At 34.8% G+C, this 23,349-nt stretch overlaps 3 protein-coding genes across 10 annotated transcripts; 1 reads left to right on the top strand and 2 right to left on the bottom strand.

The window, feature by feature from the left end:
• Positions 1–1,405: 1,405 nt before the first annotated feature.
• On the bottom strand, positions 1,406–5,017 carry LOC109157123 (dihydropyrimidine dehydrogenase (NADP(+)), chloroplastic-like). Its single transcript, XM_019305009.1, has 7 exons — positions 4,214–5,017; positions 3,644–3,910; positions 3,375–3,545; positions 2,737–2,849; positions 2,465–2,651; positions 1,964–2,073; positions 1,406–1,781 (listed from the first exon to the last, which is right to left on the bottom strand). Exons 1-7 carry the CDS (start codon positions 4,502–4,504, stop codon positions 1,625–1,627), a joined length of 1,296 nt encoding a protein of 431 aa, XP_019160554.1. The 5' UTR covers positions 4,505–5,017; the 3' UTR covers positions 1,406–1,624.
• Positions 5,018–8,063: 3,046 nt separating this feature from the next.
• Positions 8,064–12,043, top strand: LOC109157121. The gene is made up of 8 exons (XM_019305006.1): positions 8,064–8,317; positions 8,529–8,627; positions 8,713–9,101; positions 9,576–9,634; positions 9,748–9,893; positions 10,420–11,013; positions 11,153–11,272; positions 11,346–12,043. The coding sequence occupies exons 1-8, from the start codon at positions 8,120–8,122 to the stop codon at positions 11,994–11,996; spliced, it is 2,256 nt and encodes a 751-aa protein (XP_019160551.1). The 5' UTR covers positions 8,064–8,119; the 3' UTR covers positions 11,997–12,043.
• A 4,171-nt stretch (positions 12,044–16,214) lies between these two features.
• On the bottom strand, positions 16,215–18,787 carry LOC109157126. Of its 8 annotated transcripts, none has more exons than XM_019305018.1 (7): positions 18,530–18,787; positions 18,122–18,199; positions 17,817–17,876; positions 17,613–17,676; positions 17,086–17,277; positions 16,683–16,942; positions 16,215–16,378 (listed from the first exon to the last, which is right to left on the bottom strand). In XM_019305018.1, the coding sequence occupies exons 5-7, from the start codon at positions 17,179–17,181 to the stop codon at positions 16,255–16,257; spliced, it is 480 nt and encodes a 159-aa protein (XP_019160563.1). In that variant the 5' UTR covers positions 17,182–17,277; positions 17,613–17,676; positions 17,817–17,876; positions 18,122–18,199; positions 18,530–18,787; the 3' UTR covers positions 16,215–16,254. The 8 variants fall into 8 exon arrangements, with proteins under 8 accessions (XP_019160563.1, XP_019160562.1, XP_019160561.1 ...); XM_019305017.1 differs by having other exon boundaries at positions 17,817–17,900; XM_019305016.1 differs by having other exon boundaries at positions 17,086–17,239; positions 17,623–17,676; positions 17,817–18,199.
• Between the last annotated feature and the right edge of the window lie 4,562 nt (positions 18,788–23,349).

The raw sequence follows: 23,349 nt of genomic DNA on the forward strand, positions 1-23,349 counted from the left end.
ATATACACACACACACACACATTATATTAAAAAAATATAAATATACAATATAATTATACTGATCTATTTATACCCAATTGTAAGCACTATTTCTGACATGAATTCCACTAGCCCTGGCCCAACTGAATTCAATTTGAATGCAAATACTATTGGGCTCAATTTAAAATTACACTGTGTTACAACTCACCCCATGATCATTTATGTCCAATATTATATTTTCAAGCAAGAGTCCAATTGAGTCATCAATCTTACGAACAAAGAAAACTGAACTTGGCGGTGCCATGCCCGATTGCACTCCAAAATTTGAGGGCATAGATGTAACACCCCCAAACTTAAAATCAGAATAAAAGACTTTTATTACAAAAAGGCTGAATACAAATACGGAAGCGAAATCAAAATCTAAACCATTTGGGTGTTATGCCACACTGGGGCAACCAACTAATCCCAAACACATAGCTACAAAGATTTTTATCTACAAATCCATATTACAACAACTCTATATCCTACAAGTTAACTATAATTCTAACAGTTCAGATTCTAAAACTAACCAATCTATACCAAATTCATATCCAAGGCTACAACCTCTACATCACGCTCTAGAACTAACCACAACTCCAAATCCTGAAAACAAATAAGGTTGGAAAACACAAATGATAGGATTAACATAAAATGCTAAGTAAACTATATTCCGCCTTATAAAATATTAACATTTTTAATTTTGAAAATAGTTACACTTTGTAAATAGATTTAATACAACTTTAGTAAAGTAGTTTTAATTCAACACGAAAGGTAAGTAATATATCTTTCCTCAAAATAGTTTTCTCAAAAGTATATTAGATACCAACACCATAACACTTTACTTAACATAATCCTAGGTTTCGTATAAATAATAAGGTTCCCAAATGAATAACACTCAACTCTTTTCAAACCAGTATTACCATCCCATAAATCATTCACTCATTTCCAAAATAATAATAAGTATGGAAGATTCAGAAATATGAGTATCATTTCAAACCATAATTTTCCAAAAGAATTGCGATCAAAATGTGAATAAGGATCCGATCAAATCTTCAAAGAAGGATGATTCTGGAAACGAAGATAGCTGGGAGAAGAAATAAATAAATCCAATTTGAATCCACAGTTCAATCCGATCCGATCTTTACAAATATTTCATTTTTCCACCTCACCTTGCAATGCCTACTTCACCTTAAAATTTCAGGGATAAATTTAGCCTAAGGCTGATATCAAGTGACACATCAAAGAGTAACCAGAATTAAATTACAAGAATACCCTTAATTAGCCAACCAATCAATTTTTTTTTCCTTTGAATGCTACCGACTTTATTACATCGTAATATCTGTTCAAACATACTTTCTCTTCTTTTTTTTTTTTTTTTTTTTTTTTCTGAATGCTACTGACTGTTCAAACATACTTTCTCAACCTAATGACCTCCCACATGAGAGATGTCACTACATACCATCTTAGCACAATTTATTTTCATCATAAATTACATTAGAAATAAATAAACAGTGATACCAACCACAGAAAAGAAATGGACCTCACCCAAATCAGGTACATAGGAGGTTCTTTTATTTGTTAGAATAGAAGTGGAAAGACACATTAATCAGTTGGAAACCATACTCTCAGTTTCTTGAACAAAACCATCTCCTGTCCAGTCTTTGTCAGATTGCAATCCTTTCTTAATAGCTTTCCTTTCGCGCATTGCTTCTTGCTGTCTTTTCACCAAATCCATATGAGTTGTGAAGTATGGAAGTGAAACTCTGAAGTAATGACAAGCAAAAGGGTAAGTATAGAGTATACACAACATCAAATCCTATTGCCTTAGAGTCTTAGACTTCATTTTGTACATCTTAGTGGAAGAGATCAAGAGACTAAAATCGAAACATTTTACATTAGAATTATGATTTTTTGTCTCAGTGGTTGAGAGAGAGAGAGAGAATACCCTTTAAACTCTTCTATCGATGAAAAATTATGCTTTTTCATGAAATCTCTGAGCTCAGAACATAGCTTCTTAACTAGTCCATATCCATGCATCATCACTCCTGTGCAAACCTAAAATAAGACACCAGTTAAGAATCATAAAATACTGTGTCCAAAACTTAGAGACGGGGATAAGATATTCGTTCATGCAACTATTATCTGGAAGAATATACCTCTAGATTTCAATATATTTTAATTTCTTAAATCCCAACTTACACTTCTCATGTACCAAAGCATGAAAATGCCTATGCTATTGTATAATGTAACCATTTGTGATGTAAAGATGGTCTCATTACAAACTACAAACATGTCAACTTATCTGCAATATGAAATCAATTTCATAATTGCATGAACTCAAAATAAAGGTCACATCAATTGAAGCATGTGCTCCATCTCAACTAAAAGCCTAAGCTGATAGTTGGATTGCACATTAATGGTTATATGCTCAACAACATCATCCTACCTGCACAGTATCTGCTCCAAGAAGTATAAACTCAGCAGCATCGCCACCTGTTTCAACTCCTCCAATACCAGAGAGGGAATAGCCTTGATCCCCGAATTCGGATTTCATCATCTGTGCAATGTTCATCACTTTTGCAAGAGCAATTGGATGCACTGCCTTCGAAGAATAGCCTCCGGGAGTTGAATATCTAGATAAAATAATAGAGAAAGAAATTTGTAAACCTTTTGATAAAATAATCCAATTTGAATACATGCATCCCTGGAAATACTAACCCTTCAACACAAGGCTCGGGACGTAAAGTATCCAGATTGATGCCCATGACACTCATTATTGTATTTATGGCAGCCACCCCCTCACATCCTGATTTAAGAGACACCCTAGCTGGCTGTGACACCCCAAGGAATTAAAAAAAAAATACTATTAAAAACTTGAAAGATACTATATCAGTGAAAATTTTCTTTCTGCTTCGGGATATGGAAGTTATTAACAGGAAATATTAAAGAACAAAGGGAAGTTAAAACATATTGGCCCTGTTTGGTAAAAAATTGGCCTATAGGCCAATTTTGGCTTATTTGACCACTATTAATTGTTTGATTTAGTTAAAATATCTATATAAGTATTTGGTTAATTAGCTTTTTGTAACTCCAAAATGTTAAAATTCAAAAAGTTACTCCGAGCAACTTCTTTAATTAGCTTTTTCAAAAAAGAAATTATACCAAACAGCTATCAGCTATCAGCTAATAGCTAATTTACCAAACACTATTCTACAACAGCTAATGTTATCAACTAGTTATACCCCCTAATTGACAATCAGCTAACAGCTATTTACCAAACAGGGCCATTACCTCCTTTGGATTAACAAAAGAGGTTATCAACATTAATCATATGAAGAACTCCATATCAAGCATACCTTTGTAATGTCAGTAACGTTTGGTGTCATCTTTGCCCAAACAGGGACAGTAGCGGTGGCATTAATCCATCCACAAACCTCCTCCAACAGTTCACAATCTTGTCCAACAGCAGCACCCATCTTACGTTCCGGCATGCCATGAGGACAAGAAAAATTGATTTCAATTGCATCCTACAAAACAGTTTCGAGGTAAAGATTATCAAAGAAGCCTATTGAGTTTGAAAATGTGGAGTAGCAGTTAAGGAATGAGGAGCCAATTCTTCGCTTACTACTCCAGTCTCCTCCACCCGGTAAATAAGTTCCTCCCAGGCAGCTTTGCTATACTCTTCCATGATTGAAGCAATAAGTATCCTATCCGGATATTCTTCTTTCAATTGCTTAAACTCTTTCAACATTGTTTCCAATGGTCGATCACTTATAAGTTCAATATTTTCCCAGCCAATAATTTGTCCTCTTGCAGAGCCATTTGATCCTGCTGCTCGAAGCTTGGCATATCGGGGAGTAACATTCACAACTTTTGAAGCATCCAAGGAAACCTGTAGTGTATTACAGCATATGACAATATCAAAGTCAATTCTATTGTTCAAAAGCACATTAAAAGTGTTGAACATATAACATTAATGTGCAATCCAACTATCAGCTTAGGCTTTTAGTTGAGATGGTGCACACGCTTCAATTTGGTATAGAGTCAGTCCACGTGTTACACACGTGAGGCGGCATGTTGAGCATATAACCATTAATGTCCAAACCAACTATCAGCTTAGGCTTTTATAGCTAACAATATTCAATCTAGATTTCAATATGAAGTTATGGAGACTATAAAAAGATGAGCAAGATACCGTTTTGGCGATGACAGCGCCCCAACCTTCATCGAAGGCCCTCTTCATAACGGTGTAGTTGGTGCCGGGAGGGCCCGATCCGATGACAAAGGGGTTGGGCATTTTCAGCCCGTTTACAGTGACACTGAGATCGGGCTCTGGTGCCTGGCTTTCCGAAGCCAACACTCTGAATCGGACACTGTTTTTGCCAAAATGGCAAAGCCGTGGTTGAGCCGCCTTGGTCGGAAAATCCGCAGTAGAGTTCTTGTTGAATCGCATTTGGAATTGCTGAGTCAAACCCAAAGACACCATATTTGCTAACTAAAATCAGTATGTTCAAACTGGGTGAGTTGGGCGAATGGAGATAGAGATGAATATTCTGGAATCTGAGTATCACGCCCAAGGGATTTGATTATTCTTTTATGTCTTGGATTGAAGATGGAGACAAAACCGAAAGACAAGGCAGGAGGAAACGTCTACGTTACAAATAGTTGGATGTATCGAAACGACTACGCTGTCGTCCACCGGAAACGTCCACCGGTCTTCACCGTCGTCAACACCGCAGCTGACCGGAGGGAAACGCCTACGCCGTCGGCGTTCGTGTTCGCCGGGAATGGGAAATTGGGAACGGAGAGGAGAGGATAGGATCTGTATAAGTCTAATTAATTATTTTTTAATAAATGAATATTCAATACCTTTTAAATCTCTATATTTATCAGATTATTAGCTTGGTCACTTAAGCTTTCTCAGCCAAATAAACCTCTCAGTATAAAGGTTTACCATAAGCTGGAAAATTTCATATCTGAAACATGAAAGAAATGAATAATAAACATTAGAAAAATGCAGTTGGACTTCACCCAAAAAAAAGAGACATTAAAAAAGGGAAAATTGCATCTTTAGTCCCTGAGTTATAACCAAGTTCCGACTCAGTCCTTAAGTTATGGGAGTATCCGAGTTTAGTCCCTCAGTTATGAGTAAAGTGGCGAGTTTGGTCCCTCAGTTATGTGTTTCCCCTACTGGCACGATGTGTTAGTGGTGTGGGCGTACCTATGCGTAGACGACGTCGAAGGAAAAAGAGAGCCAACTCATAGGGCATCCATGTCTGGTCCAAGTCTCCGGATAAACACACACACACATATGCGGTCGTGCGGAATGTCAAAACAGTAGGATGAAAAATCATATCAGACGGATTGAAATCAATGCAGATGAGGAATAACGCATAGGCAATTTTGTAATTTTGTCGACAATGTATATTTTAGTGGTGCACTAAGTACTGCTGAGTGGTGCACTTATGAGTAGTATGTGGTGTATTACCTTAGTTGATTGCTTTGCTTGCTTACTCCCTCGTTCACTTTGCTACTTGCTCTATTGCTTGCTTTGTTACTTGCGATACTCGATGGCTTTTGCATACACTTGTACCTAGCTTTTTGTAGGTTTTTATTCACTCGTGTTCAATCACACATCGTTAAACTCTAAAATTTTCATCCTTGAGATATAACATCCCGGGGAATCTTCATTCCCTACCTTGCTTTCGATTCACCGCATACTACACTCCTGTCAAGGCTGCTAAGTGTGTGATAGAAAAGAACAAAAAGCTACCAACTATCCGAGCGTACAATGAGATCACCCCTATCCATCAAGTGGCATTGCAACGACATAAGGAAATGGTTTCTTACCTCCACATTGTCACGTACACCTTTGGAGGAGTACTTGGAGTTCCAGGAATGCATTAAGCTTCTAATCTCCATAACTTAGCTTTTTCTAGACTAAGGTGTTGCCTTCATTAATGAAAGGGGCTATTCCGTTTGGTGTTAAGTGATGTCGGGTTGTGTAAAGCCCATAATGAGAATTTTTTCTTTTGGCATAAGGTGAAACTAAGCCTTGTAACTAACTAAGAGCCAGAAAAGAAAATATGACTAATCAAGTTGGGTGAAATATTAATTCATACTACAATATATGTTCTATCACTCATGTGAATGGAAAAACCTTGATTCCACGGGCCACATTCCCACCCCCTTAAAAGAAAAATCTCAGAACATGTTGAGCACAAATATAATATTTGTAACGAATTTTGTTCAACTCTAGGCTTGCTCCAATCACCCAATGCATCAAGTCTTTATTAAATTATTAAAAACCATCCAAAATAAACACTAACGATTTTATCCAATTTAACAATTACACAAAATTAGTGCATGTCAAAAATACTATCACTTAAACAATGTCATCGTTTATGTATCGAACAATTCATAACGGGTTGGGTGTGCGTCTAGTGATGTAGTACTGCAATTTTTCCTTGTGGTCCATGTATAATTAGTTTCGTTTCAAAAAATGTCATTGGTTCAACCTCCGACAACCTTTTGCCCTCAAAATTCTTTGCCACGTATGAGGTTGTGGGAGATTTAACATTTTCTAGTTCTACTACTACTTCTTTTATGGTTGGCGTCTTTTTCCCGATCAAGTTTTAAGTATCTCCTACCAAGGTCGTCTGCAACTACCATGAGATCTTCCTTTTTGCCTTTTCAGACCGCGACCGTTTTAGTTAGCAACCGTGTCGTGGATTCTTATTTAAATATTTACAGTTATGCCACCGCGATTTTTTTTTAAGAATACACCAACCTTCTTTTTAGAAGGGTTGCGAAAAGTCAATCTCCTTTAATTTGTTCATTTTGTTACTAGTGTACCTACAAAAGATAATGGGTTTCTAACTTGGCACCACCGAAAAAGACCCCTGATTTTTACCTTTCGATCTCTATGTTAAAATTAATGTGTCTTTTTTTTTTTTTTTTCTTCCTATATACTATGCCATTATTATTTTTAATTATGGGATCAGAAAGAAATAGAAATATATAAAACTTAATTTGGTGGGAATACAATATCTTTTCTGCAGATTAGGCATTTGTCAATATATACGAAATTGCACATGCACTTCAGACAGGCTTAAAGATGATATTAGAATCTGTATAGTCTAAAAGAAGAAGAATGGTCCGAACTGAAGTTGCGTGTCTCACTGGGTGTACTGGACAGAAGCAACAAAGACAGACAGTGAAACTACTATTCCAAAAGGCTGAACCCCAACTCTAAGGGCACACAGTGAAACTATTGATTTAGTGACTAAAGGTTATAAGTTCAACTCCACCAGAGCGGTCTATTGACATTTTTAATTGGTTTGAGTTAGCTTTGGACATCTTAGACTGATTTACCTCATTGTGGTCCATTGTCACCTAGGATTACAAAGCATTACGCAGTATACACTTAGAGCCGGTTTTTGGATTTTTTGTGGCCCCGTTCTTATAAATAAATGAGGTCCTACCAAAAGTATAAGCACAATTTTTAAAATCAATACCGTAAAATATGCTATTTTTACTTCGAATAAGGATGAAGGGTGTAACACCAACTGAATACAAAAATCACAGTTCCTACTTCAGTACACTTCCAATTTATATTAATTAACTGGGTCAAAAATAAATATTAATTGGGCCCTCTAAAAATTGACGCCCTGGGCTCTTGTCCATATTGCACGCTCTAAAATTGAGTGTATAATACACTCACCCAGAAATAATATCTACAAGTTTTCTTGGTTACTCAAAAAAAAAAAAAAGACAGACAAATGTAAAGGAGCTAGGAAAAGGATGCATGGAATAACAAGCTAAGCTCCACCCTCCCTTAGCTTTACTAGCAGTGAGCATCGATCTGGGCATGCATTCTTGGAGGATTAGAGTGCACTGAAGGATAAGAATAATTTTGCTTTCTTTAGCTTTTTGATTATCTGATAGGCATTTCGATTCTTCTCCTCCATTTCTACTCCAAATGCTATTATATATAAGTGATGTTTTGGTGAGTGATGATATGTATCAATCTTAGTTATAAATTGTCACCCTCAGCTCATTTTCCCCTCAAGTAGCTAATAATATATATTCTCCATTCAATATGGCAGCCCAAACAAGTCTACTTGTATCCCAGAGAGTAACTTCACAACCAACAATGATGCTCACATCACTATGCAGCCAACCTGTTGATGAGAGTATAATCAGGGAACAGGTTTTGTCCACTCACAACTATGATGGTAGAGAATTTAACACCAATTCCATTTTGAGCATGGCAGAAAAGACTCTTAGCCTTGAGATGGTCTGTCGTTCTACTTATCACTTCATGATATCTTAAAATTATATTTTATGTTTGACTTTACCGGCCTAGGAACAAAAGTAGTTAGATTATGGTACTATACATACGACTAAAGCATGCATGTCGTATAACAATATAATGGTTTGAAGAAGCGAAGGCTTTGGTTTTTATTTTTTAAATGAAAATTTTATGTACTATGGGGATGGATCTGCAGGGTACTGCTCAAAAAGCCACGGTGGAAGAGTTGAATCAACTCCAAGAGCTCGATACTTACAAGGAACTTCCACTTCATATCAAACAACTTTCATTCGAGGTATGAAAGCTATGATGATGGATGATCAAAATGTATATATAGTAATGCTTTCGATGACTGATAGGATGATTAATTCTATTTTTAGATAGCTTCTGGTGCAATTGCAAAACATCAGCACTCCACTATTCATAACGTACTGAGCATTCTATCTCCTTATTGTTGGGAGGATAAGTTAGTCCTTATGGTAGGAGCTTTCTCAATTATCCATGGAGAATCCACCCTTATTTCACGACTGCGTAAAGGCAAAGGATTAGCTGGGAAGTTGGCACATCTGAAACAAAGTAGCCATCAGAGTCCAATTCCAACACCATTATTATCCTCAGCCATAGAACTGACCAAATGTGTGGTTGAGATGAAACAATGCCTATCTTACTCCCCTCCACAATCTGTCATTTCGGCCTTGCCAATGGCTGCCTATTGGATAGGCAGAAATGTTGTTAACTGTGCCGCCTATCCCTGTGACCCTCGCTTCAAGTAAGATTTAATGTTTTTATATATTCATTATTAGTTAATATCAATATAGTGTACTATTAGTACATATTCTTGATTTTAGTCGGTTAGTTACAGAAAATCCGTAAGACGAGTCTAATTTTTCATAAGTATTACATTTTCTTTCATTAGTTACAATCAATTAATTTATTTATGATTAATATTATAATTAATTTTTTTTATGAGTAATTGTTCAATCCATAAATATTACTGATCTATACATTTTTTAAATTTCTAATTAGTATTACATTTTTTATCACAACATAAGTATTATATTTTTTTATCTCGACCCATCTCACAAAAAAATCACCCAAAATTACATAATTTACTAGCTTATTATTATTATTATTATTATTATTATTATTATTATTATTATTATTATTATTGTTGTTGTTGTTGTTGTTGTTGTTGTTGTTGTTGTTGTTGTTGTTGTTCATGTTGTTGTTGTTGTTGTTACAGGGTTCAAAATGAACATAGGGAAATAACCACCTTAGTGGCTACTTTCTCTGCAGAACTAGGTTAGTTGATTTTAGTGTAAAGCTACGTTGCCAAATATTTAGGCATTTGATTTATTTATTGAAGATTATACACACACATATTAATACATTGTTTTTCATATGAATATATGCAGCAAAGAAAAAGGATGAGGAATCTTATGAAGCATTGCGAAATGCATTATATCACGGCTCTTTTAATAACTTACAAGTTTTTAAATTAATGTTTAATGTCAAAAATGATAATGAGATAATATTTCTTCATTGGTGGCATGATCATACGGTAAGGTTTTGAATCTAAACAGCCATATTTCGATCAATATAATTCCATACTATTACTACGGCAGTACTGCTGTTTTTTTTTTTTTTTTTTTTTTTTTTTTTTAAATTATTGAACTAGATTTGTTTAATTAATTATATTATATTTGGATTTACTACAACTATTTCATCTAACTAATATATGTAATGTAAATTTTAAAATTATAGTAAAATCATATAGGAGTCCTTCTCACTTTAAGAGGTTAATTTCACATTGTCATTGGTGAGACTCGATCTTGTAACTAACTGAACTGTCATGCGGGCAATCATATCCTAAATATTATTCCAAAAGGCTACAATCATGGTGACTCCAACTAAACACTGCCGCTGGTGAGACTCGATCCCTGGTCATTATTCCAAAGTTTCACCTTTATGACCAGTTGAGCTACCCATGCGGGCATCATATCCTAATTATTGCTAATATGGTACGCTGTGTATACGCATTATATTCCATTCTTATATACATGTTAATATTTCTGTTTATATGTTAGGCATTAAGGGCTTGGGAAAAGAGATTAGTGATGCTACTAATAACATCAGGTGTTGGCGTCCCTAAAGAATGGATTCATTTTTTAAATTGGTTTTACCTCAACTCAAGAGCAAATATTATTTGGATCCCAATCACACAGGATGATGCATCATGGAGCACTGAGTATGAGCAACAATGTCATCAATTAAGAAACAAGATGAGGTTCTTTTGGTTGAATGATCCACAAAAAATGATGAGGCCACAATTCACAAGATTTGTTAAGGAAGAGTTGTTTAAAATGAGATTGGGAGATGAACCCATAATTGTTTCACTTGACCGACGAGGAAGAATTGCTCACTCAAATGTCATCCACATGATGCTCACCTGGGCCCCTGATTATATTCATCAAGATACAATAGGGGTAAAGATCGTTCCACATAACATAAGTCTTATCATACAAAAAGAGTTGAAGCAAGGGATTTACGGCATTGAAACAAGCTCGGAATCCCGGCATGTGGGACCTAAAATTGACTCAATCACAAGGGATTTGGTACGTAACATCGATTCACAGATAAATGCTTGGAAAAAGGATGTTGAAGGCATAATTGAAGAAGTGGTACACTACTACCTTCTACTTTTTGATTCATTTATACCGTATTATCATATATTGTTCTTTTTCTTTCAAGATTGCAGCTAGCAATATATGCATTTTATAACATTAATTAATTAGGTACCTTAATTCCATTTATCATCAGACATCACAATCCTCACCGTATGACAGCGAAAAGGAGAAACTTTTGTGGCAACAAGAAACTGCTTGGACTCTTCATCTCCTGGCACCACAAACTCGCTACTATTACAGAATTGCCAAACAAGTAACTTTGTGTTTTCATATATATATAATTATTTATTTATCAATTAGCTAATATGTTTTTCTTTAATTTTCAGATTCGTGAAGAAAAATATATTTTATTATATGGAGGAAACAACATTAAATGGATTCGAGAATTCCTTAGTAAGTCATGTGAAGTTGCCTCCAAAATCCAAATGAACTTTGAGTTGGCCTACATTGGGAAAAACAATATGATAAGAGGAATCATTAATAAAGAAAGAATGAGTCATTGCCCATTGTATGATTCTAATGCAGTATGGTGGTTTTGGGCCCGTCTTCGAAGTATGTTTTTGTCAAGAATTCAATATTTAGAGATGATTAATCACCTTGTCAAAGAATACAACAATGATGAAATTTTGCAAGGACTCAAAAAATTATTATCCTATGAAAGCAAGAATGCAACAACTGAAGGATGGGCCTTGTTAAGCAAAGGATCAGAAGTGGTTGTATGTGGACATGGAAGTAAAATGTTGCAAGCCATGAATGACTATGAGATTTGGAAGGAAAACATAACGGCTACCAAAAGTTTTGGCCAGGCATTCAAAGACCACCATGAGATGCTTTCCAAGGATAAGCATTCTTGTTGTACCCTTGAATATCCAATTATCTTGAGCAAAATTCCTGAAAATGAAAGATGTCCTGAATGCTCTCGCCGTATGCAGAAGTTTTTAACTTTCACTTGTTGTCATGATCATGATATTGTATGATGATAGCTATGAATCTCTTTATTGTGTATTTGATTTTTATAATTTTATTGAACTCAATGTTAATTTTCATTAACTTACATTTTTATTTTTATTTAACTTTTAGCCATTTTTTGATTTTATGCTACGTTATTATTTTAATTAAAATAATTAAACTTTTTTTACCCAAAAATATTTTTTTTTATTGATATTTGATTGTTAGTCAAACAGTTATTCAATATAATCGGCTTGACACTGGTCCCTAGCACAATTAATTAAGTAGTACGGAGTAATATATATTAAATTTAATGAAAATTATATTTGAATAATTTACAAATTAAAATTATTTATATTAATCTATATTTTAAAGATTCAAATAATTCTATATTCACAAATTATATATATCATAATAACAAAGTTATATTATACAATTTTTTTAATTCCCAACACGCATAGCCATGACTATTAAGATTTGATTGAGGTCTAAATCTTTCAAATGAATGCGGCTAAGCAGCCTTGATCACTAAGGGCATCCTCAATAGTTTGAGATTTTTTTTCTCAATTTTTTTACGAACCCACTATTTTACTATCTTATATTTTAATTAATTATTTATTGAGCTCCAATTTACATGATGCTACAATCAATGCCTCCAAATCACACAAAGGAATCAAATAAGCACGAGTTTGATATCAATTGTGCACATAAAAGTACTAAGAATTAGTGCTTATCACTGGTTTACTTCAATAGTGTCCTTTGTCGTCGGCTAGGATCACAAAGTAGAATTTATCTAGTATACACATTTGGGTAGTACCTACAAGTTTCCTTGGTTACTTAAAAATAAAAAATAAAAAATAAAAACGACAGACAAATGATTTGTCATTCCACTTATTACTTCATGATATCTTAAAACTATTTTATGTTTGACTTTAACTGTCCTACAAATTAAAATAGTTAGAATGTGGGACTATACAACTAAGGCATGTATGACAGTGGTTTTTATTTTATAAATGAATTATTATTTATGTAGTATGGGGATCTGCAGGGTACTGGTCAAAAAGTGATGGTAGAGGAGTTGAATGTACTAGAAGAGCTAGACGATACTTACAAGCAACTTCCACTTCATATCAGACAACTTTCATATCAGGTGTGATTATTTGGATTGGAGCTATATATGATGGATGATCAATTGCATATATGCAAAATGAATAGTAATACTTGGGATGACTAATAGGGTATATGGTTCTATTTTTGGTCATTATTTTCAGATAGCTTTCGGTGGAATTGCAAATCAACACTCCACCATTATTCATCATGTACTAAAAATTGTGTCTCCATATTGTTGGGAGGATAAGTTAGTCCTTATGCTAGGAGCTTTCTCCATAATCCACGGAGAATCCATCCTTATTTCTCGACTGTGCAAAGGCAAAGGCAAAGGATTAGCTGGGAAGTTGGCACATTTGAAACAAAGTAGCAGTCATAGTCCATAAGTTCAGCTTTGCCAATGGCTGCCTATTGGATAGCCACAACTCTTGTTAACTCTGCCTCTTATGCCTATGCCGCATGTGACACTCACTTCATGTAAGATTTAACTTAATGTTTTGATATATTCATTATTAGTTAATATCAATATAGTGGATCAGACTATTAGTAGGTATTCTTGGTTTTAATCGGTTAACTCGCGTCGTACTGCGCTATGAGAAACCTATACTAGTTTATCTCTCTCTCTATATATAGTCATTTATGGGCGTGGCTAAGGTCACAAGGTAAGGTTTATCTAGTACATACCCTCAGATAGTACTATACAATGCCTCATGACATTGTATGTAAAAAATTACATGGCAAATCTTCTACGAGACAGTCTCACGAATTCTCATATGTGATTCCGTGAGATGAGTCCAATTTTTCATAAGTATTACATTTTCTCTCATAAATAACAATCAATATAATTTATCTATGACTAATATTACAATTTTTCTTAGAAGTAACTGTTCAGTCCGAAAATATTAGTCTATACATTTTTATTTATTTCTAATTAGTACTACATTTTCACAGCATAAATATTACATTTGTATCTCGACTCATCTCATAAAAAATCACCCAAAATTACATTCTTCCAAAAGGCTGAACCCCAACCCTAATCACCCAAAATTACATAATTTACTAGTTTGTTGATTTTTTATTTTTATTTTTAATTTCTTTTTTGTTACAGGGTTCAAAATGAACATAGGGAAATAACCACCTTATTGGCTACTTTCTCTGCAGAACTAGGTTAGTTGATTTTATATATAAAGCCGTTGCCAAATATTTATGCATTTGATTTATTTATTGAAGATGATGCACACACATAGTAATACATTGTTTTTTCATATGAATATATGCAGCAAAGAAAAAGGAGGAGGAATCTTATGAAGCATTGCGAAATGCATTATATCACGGCTCTTCTAATAATTTAAAAGTTTTTAAATTAATGTTTAATGTCAAAGATTGATGCAGGACAAGGGAGAACAAAAAGAACACAAACACTATAACTCAAACTCAAAGACTTTCAATTATATTCAAACTTGAACTTCTCAATACAAAAGTCTGTTTAAATAGAGAATTAAGAAAAACTGAAGAGTTGTAAATAATAAAAGCATGCATTGGAACTATAAAATAAACATAATGAGAATTGGAAATACTAATAATATTTAAAGCTAATTCAAATTTCCCCTAAAAAGTAGCCATCAATCTCCTTGTCTCTTAGACTTCATGCATGTGACCATTTCTCTATTATTTCCTTAATTCCTGTTCCGCATCATTCTCCCTTGGTTGTGAAAGACTCGTCCCGAGTCGTCAAAATACAGTGGTACTTCACCGGGCTTCATGCATGTAACCACAATCATTTTTTTTTTTTACGAACCTTAAAATAACCATACCTCTTAGCACTCAATTTGTGAAATGTCTTCGTGAGCACATGATCCTTATGAATAAAGACCATAATCTTCTCACCATTTCTACAAGTTTTCTTACGCTGCCTTGTGTTAGCCCGGGCTTTATACCTTACTTCGGTAGCATCAAGTTTAGCCATAACTTCATCTTGAGCTTCAACAACACCCCTTGTTATATTTTCAGTCCTTATATTTCCATAATACTTTTGCAGCAGCTGGATAAAGTTAGGTTGTTTCTGATAAGCAGTCAGATCTATGATCACTAATTTCTTAGTGTCCTCATAAATTTCATACAATGCTTTGAAAATCCTCTTAGGTTGGAAGGAACTCTTTTCTTCCTTGGTGTACATTAAACTTTTCACGACACAACTCAAATGCCCATCATCTTCCTTAGCAATCTCAATTTCGTCTTTGCAATCACCTTCTCTCTCCTTGATATTATCATCCTCAGGATCAAAGGATCTTTATGCCCAACCTTCATCTGAATAGTAGTCAGGTTCTTTTCTCTTCAAACATTTCCCTTGTGTGAATGGTGGAGATTGAAATTGATGAAAGTGAGCAGCATTGTTTTCATGCGTATGTTGGTTGTTAACCTCAACAAGTTCTCTTGTAGGGGGGAGGGAGTGTTTATTTGGAATAACTTCAGTCAACAGATTTTCAGCTTGAAAATTCATATTAAAAGCTTTACCTTGTGTCCATAATGGAGATGCTGACATTATTAGTTGTTCTTGAACCTTGACGACAATCTGTGGCTTGGGAGTTTCTTGAAGTTGATTGTCGCTTGTTGGAATTTCACACACTGCTGGAAATCTCGCGTTTTCCGTCCAATGAATGTTGGACGGAAAACGCGATATATTGGTCGGAAATGAGGTTTCCGTCCAACATACCGATCAAATTGAACGTTCGGAAAAATGCTTGTCGGAAATTCCGTCCAACTCCATTTTTTGGTCGGAATTTCCGTCCAATATATAAAAATGGACAGAAATTTCGGACAATAACCCACCATTCTTAAAACGTGGAAATTTTCGTCCAACTACATATGTTGGTCGGAAATTCCGTCCAACTACGTGCGTTGGACGGAAAACTCACATATTATATTTTGTTATTTTCCTTCCAACTGTTAGGTAGGAAAATTATAAATCATATGGAATGTTTTTATTGTTTTTATATTACCATAATTTTATTTATACATATTGTTAATAAATTATGTCATCAACGTAACAAACTAATGAACACACTAAATTTCAAATTAAAAATATATTTAAACATAAAAAAAATTTACAACAAAAATAGTCATGTTCATAGTACTTCCAACAATAGACTATAAATACCATACAACAAAAATATATACTACTTAAGTATGCTCGATGCACCCAAATAAGCCTTTAAATCCGGCACTTCTTCTATGGATGTGATCAATGCAGCATCCACATCCTTCTACTTCAATGACTTTGATCAAGTGTAGATGATGGGTATACCTGCAAATGCAACTAATATAAGATGATGGCTTTGATCAAATAAACATTTTTCTCATGCATTTCTAAAGTGATTTCTAGCAAAAATGACCTTACTTTCTTGATGGTATAGATATGTAAGTTCTGCAAAATTTTCTACACTTCTCCACCACTGTTTCTAGTTAATCACATGTGTTTAGTGTATTAAGAGAATGACAAATATTAGAAATAATAAGGGATGTTCTTTTCATCAACCTCTCAAGATCTCCTCAAAAATGAAAGAGAATGACAAATATTAGAAATAATAAGGGATGTTCTTTTCATCAACCTCTCAAGATCTCCTCTCTCTGTAACCCCATAGAGAGGGCTGTTAGGCTCCAATGGTGAATCACATGAATCATTTTCTGCAGAGTCACTCTCACCAGCAGCAGATATGTGGGTCATATATATAGCCTTGGCAGATTGAGGGATCAATTGGCCAGGAAACCGCATTAGATCAACAAGTAGTTCCATCGAATTCAACACAACTAGTACTGACATATGCTTATATGAGTCTGTGCACTCATAAGCTCCTCCTGTAGGCAAACCCTGTTTTTGAAAAGTGAAAAATATAAGAGAAATGTAACAACAAGAGATGAACAAGAAGAAAACTTAAAAGGAAGATAGCAAGCCAAGTGCAATTTTCTCATCTCTGATTTATAAATGGGTAGGACGAAAGACAGAAAACTTACCACAACTAGCCTACTTTCAAGACCTACAGTATCTGCAAGAACCTTGAATAATATTGCTCGAGGACGGCATGAGCCATGCTTTATTTGTCCTAGCATCTGGATACCTCGGTTGTCGGAAACATGAGAAGTTTCCTCAAGTGCAACTTTTGCGGGGCTGAGTTCAGAATTGGGTCATTTATAAACATCAGAACCCTAAATAGAAAGTCAGAGGTAAATGATAGATTTTGAATGCCCAGAGAAACAAGGGGATTAAGTTGGACTCCAACGTTACAAGGATTTGATGACATTGGATTTGATGTTTGATGAACCAATAAATCTGAAAAGAATCTTTTTTTTTTTTTTTCTGAGAAGGAGAAATGGCCTTGCAAGGTCCACTATTACTTCCTCATCTTATCTTCCACAATAAGCCAACTAAATATAGCCATTCATCATGTCAAAAGATATAAAGCCTTTCATGAAGTAATATGTAGACATACTATGTGAGGAAAAATGGCCTTGCAACAATTCAATATTAATGAAACAATTACCATGACTCACATATACAGACACCTTCCTTGTCATGATATCACTATTGCAAGTCTCCCTTGGTTGCTGAGAAAGAAAAACAAACATGATGGACATACCAACAAAATGTGATAAGAACATGAGTGCTTCTGTCAAGTTATCTACATCAAGAAAAATAGTAAATCCAAAATATTCATAATTCAACTATTATAACAACTGATTCTTACATTTTGTTTCTGAGAATTCATAATAGTAACCCAATAGCTGCTCTGTGTAGTTATAAACTGCTGCAATAATAAACACCTATATATCTAACCCAACAGACAAGTTTGATAGTGATATACTATAATTAGATAGGACCTTTTTGAATATGAATTACATAGGAATTGAAAATCAATAAAACATATTTGACAATATAGACTGCATTATAAGAACACATATGGACTGCATTATAAGAAGGTTATTACAATCAAAATAATGAAAAGAAACAAAATATTAATTTTTAAAGGAAAAATGAGAGAGTAACAAATACATCGTGTTTCCCTCATTTTTCTCCCATGAATTCTTCTCCTGAATCCTAACTCCACACTTCCTTCTCTTTTTCCCTTCACTGTCAAAACAAACAACCCAATACTCAAAATCCAAGAATGACCCATTATAAGAACTTGAACTAACAACTTCAAGATCTATATAAATCTACTATGTCTAAAACAACATTCAAAAAAATATAATTTGGGATGCAACCACACGGATTTAATTAGGGCTTAATCAAATTCAACAATAAAATCAGAAATTTATTATAATAAAATAAGGAAAGTTCAACAATAAAATTACATTAAAAGGAGATATACAGATTTAGGGCTTAATCAAAATATGATTTAGGGATAAATGAAATTAGGAATTTAGGGATTAGGGTTTAAGATTTGAGTAATGAACTAACTTGTAGTTCAATAGAGACGGAGACGCCGGAAGCGACTTTGACAGGAAGAGGCGACTGTCTCCATGGCGACGGGAAGGAGATTTGCAGCAAGAACGACTGTCGCGATGGCGCCGAGAATATTTGACTGGAGTGGAGCAGAGTGATTCGCAGAGTAGTGAGAAGAGTGAGAAGCTGGAGCGGGAAGTCTGAAAAATAGACGGTCTATAGCAAAACTTCGTCTACAAGAGAGAGGCTGATTGCCAAACTTCCCTTTTCCCACCCAAAGTTCTATATTTCCCGCTTCTCTATTTAGTGTCCACTATTTCAATATCCCTTTATATTTTAGCTAAAATATTTTAATTAATGTTGGACGGAAATTAAAATGCCTACATTTTTAATTTCTACCCATCAGTCAATTCGAGTTTACCAACCAACACTACAGGTTGATCGTAATTTTCGTCCAACGCGTGAGTGTTGGACGGAATTTCCGTCCAACACTCGTGCGTTGGACGGAAATTCTGACCAATTTTTCGTCCACCCATCATTAGTGATAGAAAGTTAAAATTTTTATTAAAATGCCGACCAACTTACGGTTGGACGGAAAGGTTGGACGGAAATAGCGAGATTTCCAGTAGTGACATGCTCTAATCCATAACATGTCCTCTGCATATTTATTAACATTACAATATTTTTGAAAGAAATGCATTTGGTAATCCTGAGGCAAAAACTGTTCTATCAAAAGTTTTCTCATTTTTCTCCATGTTTTCACTGAGCATTTACCTTGTCTTTTTCTGTAGTTCTGAATAGTCTCCCACCATGACAGAGCTCTTCCACGCAGCATACTGGCAATATATTTTGCTTGCTTATTTTCAGGAACTTCTAACATACTAAGGTAGCTATCAACTTCTAAACACCAATCCAAGAACGCTTCTGTGTCCAAATAGCCATTAAAAGTTGGTAGCCGATGGTATTGGAGATGTTGCCAACTTCTGGCCACATTCTTTGTTGGCAGATTCATGTCATTGATAACACATGGCGCTGCACCATTACCCTCTAGCCGAAGGCTTATGTTCGTGAGAATGCTACGAATTTCTTGAAACTCGCGATTCACATTCTCACCATGTACTTGAAAAGCTACCCGAAGGCAATCCATTCCACGGTCACCGCCGAAGGATGGGTTGTTACTCTTGTTGTTGATACCGCCTTGTGCCATCTTGGGTCGTGACAAGTGGAGAGGGCTATGCCGCTATCTCGGTTGTCGCCTAGGAACTTGAGGCTCTGAATACCAACTGATGCAGGACAAGGGAGAACAAAAAGAACACAAACACTATAACTCAAACTCAAAGACTTTCAATTATATTCAAACTTGAACTTCTCAATACAAAAGTCTGTTTAAATAGAGAATTAAGAAAAACTGAAGAGTTGTAAATAATAAAAGCATGCATTGGAACTATAAAATAAACATAATGAGAATTGGAAATACTAATAATATTTAAAGCTAATTCAAATTTCCCATAAAAAGTAGCCATCAATCTCCTTGTCTCTTAGACTTCATGCATGTGACCATTTCTCTATTATTTCCTTAATTCCTGTTCCGCATCATATATCACGGCTCTTCTAATAATTTAAAAGTTTTTAAATTCATGTTTAATGTCAAAGATGATGATGAGGAGATATTTCGTCGGACGGTAAGGTTTTGAATCTAAAACAGCCATATATTTTGAACAATATAATTCCATACTATTAAGACGGCAGTACTGCTGTTTTAAAAAGAAAAAAAAATTTATTGAACTAGATTTGTTTAATTAATTATATTATATTTGAATTACTGGACCTATTTCATCTAACTATTATATGTAATAATGTAAAATTTAAAACGTAGTACAATTATATATATGACCAACACATGGCATAATAATGATAACTCAGTTGAATAGAGAGGCTAAACTTTTGTTCACTGCGCACAAGGAGCCCCTCTCAGTTTGAGAGGTTGCCCCTACACTATCACTGATAAGACTCGATTCTAGGTCATTGTTCCCAAATTTCACCAATATGACCTAATTATTGCTATTATGGATTTATGGTACGGTGTGTATACACAATTGGGTTGACGTTTTGGTTAGGGGAAGATAACTGGTTTTTAGGAATTATTAGGCTTGCATTATATTCCATTCTTTTATACATGTTAATATTTCTGTTTTTATGTGTTAGGCATTAAGCGATTGGAAAAAGAGATTAGTGATGCTGCTAATAACATCAGGTGTTGGCATCCTTGAAGAATGGATTCATTTTTTAAATTGGTTTGACTTCAACTCAAGAGCATATATTATTTGGATCCCAATCACACAGGATGATGCATCATGGAGCACTGAGTATGAGCAACAATGTCATAAAGTAAGAAACAAGATGTGGTTCTATTGGTTGAATGATCCACAAAAAAGGATGAGGCCACAATTCACAAGATTTGTTAAGGAAGAGTTGTTTAAAATGAGATGGAGAGAGGAACCCATAATTGTTTCACTTGACCGTCGAGGAAGAATTGCTCACTCAAATGTCATCCACATGATGCTCACCTGAGCCCCTGATTATATTCAACAAGATACAATAGGGGTAAAGATTGTTCCACATAAGATAAGTCTTATCATACAAAACGAGTTGAAGCAAGGGATTTACGGCATTGAAACAAGCTCGGAATCCCGGCATGTGGGACCTAAAATTGATTCAATCACAAGGGATTTGGTACGTAACATCGATTCATAGATAAATGCTTGGAAAAAGGATGTTGAAGGCATAATTGAAGAAGTGGTACACTACTAGCTACCTTCTACTTTTTGATTCATTTATACCGTATTATCATTGTTCTTTTTCTTTCAAGATTGCCGCTAGCAATATAAGCATTTTATAACATTAATTAATTACCTTATTTTCATTTATCATCAGACAGCACAATCTACACCGTATGACAGCGAAAAGGAGAAACTTTTGTGGCAACAACAAACTGCTTGGACTCTTCATCTCCTAGCACCACAATCTGGCCGCCTCTATTATAGAATTGTCAAACCAATAAATGATTGGGTAACCCCACATTCAAGTAACTTTGTATTTTCATATATATATATATATATATATATATATATATATATATATATATATATAATTGTTTATAAATAATATGTTTTTCTTTTCAAATTCGGGAAGAAAAATATATTTTCTTATATGGAGGAAACAACATTAAATGGATTCGAGAATTCATTTTCAAGGTATGTGAAGTTGCCTCCAAAACCCAAATGAACTCTGAGTTAGCCTACATTGGGAAAAACAAAATGATAAGAGGAATCATTAATAAAGAAAGAATGAGTCATTGCGCATTGGATAATTATTCTTTTGGAGTATGGTGGTTTTGGGCTCGTCTTCGAAGTATGTTTTTGTCAAGAATTCAATATTTAGAAATGACTAATCACCTTGTCAAAAAATACAACAATGATGAAATTTTGCAAGGACTCAAAAAATTATTGTCCTATGAAAGCAATAATGCAACAACGGAAGGATGGGCATTGATAAGCAAATGATCAGATGTGTATGTGGACATGGAAGTAAAATGTTGCAAGCCATGAATGACTACGATATTTGGAAGGAAAACATAGATGCCACCAAAAGTTTTGGCCAAGCATTCAAAGACCACCATGAGATGCTTTCCAAGGATAAGCATTTTTGTTGTACCCTCGAATATCCAATTACCTTGAGCAAAATTCCTGAGAATGAAAGATGTCCTGAATGTTCTCGCCGTATGCAGAAGTTTTTAACTTTCACTTGTTGTCATGATCACGATGTTGATTATTGATTGAGATGTTGATTATGATAACGATGAATAGTAGTTCTTGGTGTATTTGATTTTATAATTTCATTGAACTTAATGTTAATTTTCATTAACTTAATTACATTTTTATTTTAATTTAACTTTTACTAAGAATTAGTGCTTATCACTGGTTTACTTCAATGGTGTCCTTTGTCGACTAGGATCACAAAGTAGAGTTTATCTAGTATACACATTTGGGTAGTACCTATAAGTTTCCTTGTTACTTAAAAAATAAAAAATAAAAAATAAAAACAACAGACAAATGTAAAGGAGCTGTGGAAAAAGATGTATGGAACAAGCTAAAGCTAATATCCACCCTCCCTTAGTGTTCAAGCTAAGGAATACTTTACTAGCACTGAGCATCTGAGCGTGCATTCTTGGAGGGTTGGAGTGCATTGGAGGATGTTGGTCCCGGTAGAATAGAACGAGAGTCTAGAGGGGGGGCGGGGGGGGGGGTGAATAGACTCTTCTCGATTTTCGGCAAATAGCAACCTCTCGGGGTTGTAACGCAGCGGATAAAATAAAACTGATTTTAGTTGCTTTGCACAGTTTGAGATTATAAGATAACTTTCGGTTTGGACGAATGTTAATGCAATGCTGAAACGTAAAGCACGAAAGTAAAAAGATAGAGAGACGAGAGTTTTTATAGTGGTTCGGCCAACTTTGCCTACTCCACTCTTCTTCCACAACTTATGGAAGGTTTGCACTATCACTCGTTAGTACAAATACACACGAAAGCTTCCTTGATCACTAAGCCGGACAGCTTCCTGTAGGTTTTTCAACTCCGCGAGTTTACTCCGCCTCTATCAACGTCTTCTTCAGAGTTGAGGTTGGTAGAAAGTATTTTCTGATTTCTCCAACACGGTGAAGTCTTGACTGAAGAGAGATGACTACTTCGTACAAGATGCAAGACTTCTTCAAGGTGGAAGATGAAGATTGATGAGTTTCTTTAAGAAATCTTCACGCCTTGAAAACTGGTTCGCAA

The sequence above is a fragment of the Ipomoea nil genome, unplaced genomic scaffold (assembly GCF_001879475.1).
Source record: "Ipomoea nil cultivar Tokyo-kokei standard unplaced genomic scaffold, Asagao_1.1 scaffold2761, whole genome shotgun sequence".
In the NCBI taxonomy this organism is placed as follows: Eukaryota; Viridiplantae; Streptophyta; class Magnoliopsida; order Solanales; family Convolvulaceae; genus Ipomoea; species Ipomoea nil.

What these genes read in the sequence shown, in the direction of transcription:
- LOC109157121 (XM_019305006.1), top strand. Translation starts at nt 8,120, where the DNA reads ATGGCAGCCCAAACAAGTCTACTTGTATCCCAGAGAGTAACTTCACAA. An exon ending in TCAAACAACTTTCATTCGAG is followed by an intron (nt 8,628 to 8,712) that starts GTATGAAAGCTA and finishes TTCTATTTTTAG; the next exon opens with ATAGCTTCTGGTGCAATTGC. An exon ending in ATTGGTGGCATGATCATACG is followed by an intron (nt 9,894 to 10,419) that starts GTAAGGTTTTGA and finishes TTTATATGTTAG; the next exon opens with GCATTAAGGGCTTGGGAAAA.
- LOC109157123 (XM_019305009.1), bottom strand. Translation starts at nt 4,504, where the DNA reads ATGGTGTCTTTGGGTTTGACTCAGCAATTCCAAATGCGATTCAACAAG. An exon ending in ACGTTACTGACATTACAAAG is followed by an intron (nt 2,850 to 3,374) that starts GTATGCTTGATA and finishes GGGGTGTCACAG; the next exon opens with CCAGCTAGGGTGTCTCTTAA. An exon ending in CCCGAGCCTTGTGTTGAAGG is followed by an intron (nt 2,652 to 2,736) that starts GTTAGTATTTCC and finishes TATTTTATCTAG; the next exon opens with ATATTCAACTCCCGGAGGCT.
- LOC109157126 (XM_019305018.1), bottom strand. Translation starts at nt 17,181, where the DNA reads ATGCTAGGACAAATAAAGCATGGCTCATGCCGTCCTCGAGCAATATTA. An exon ending in TTGAAAGTAGGCTAGTTGTG is followed by an intron (nt 16,943 to 17,085) that starts GTAAGTTTTCTG and finishes TTTCAAAAACAG; the next exon opens with GGTTTGCCTACAGGAGGAGC. An exon ending in GAGAGAGGAGATCTTGAGAG is followed by an intron (nt 16,379 to 16,682) that starts GTTGATGAAAAG and finishes TTGCATTTGCAG; the next exon opens with GTATACCCATCATCTACACT.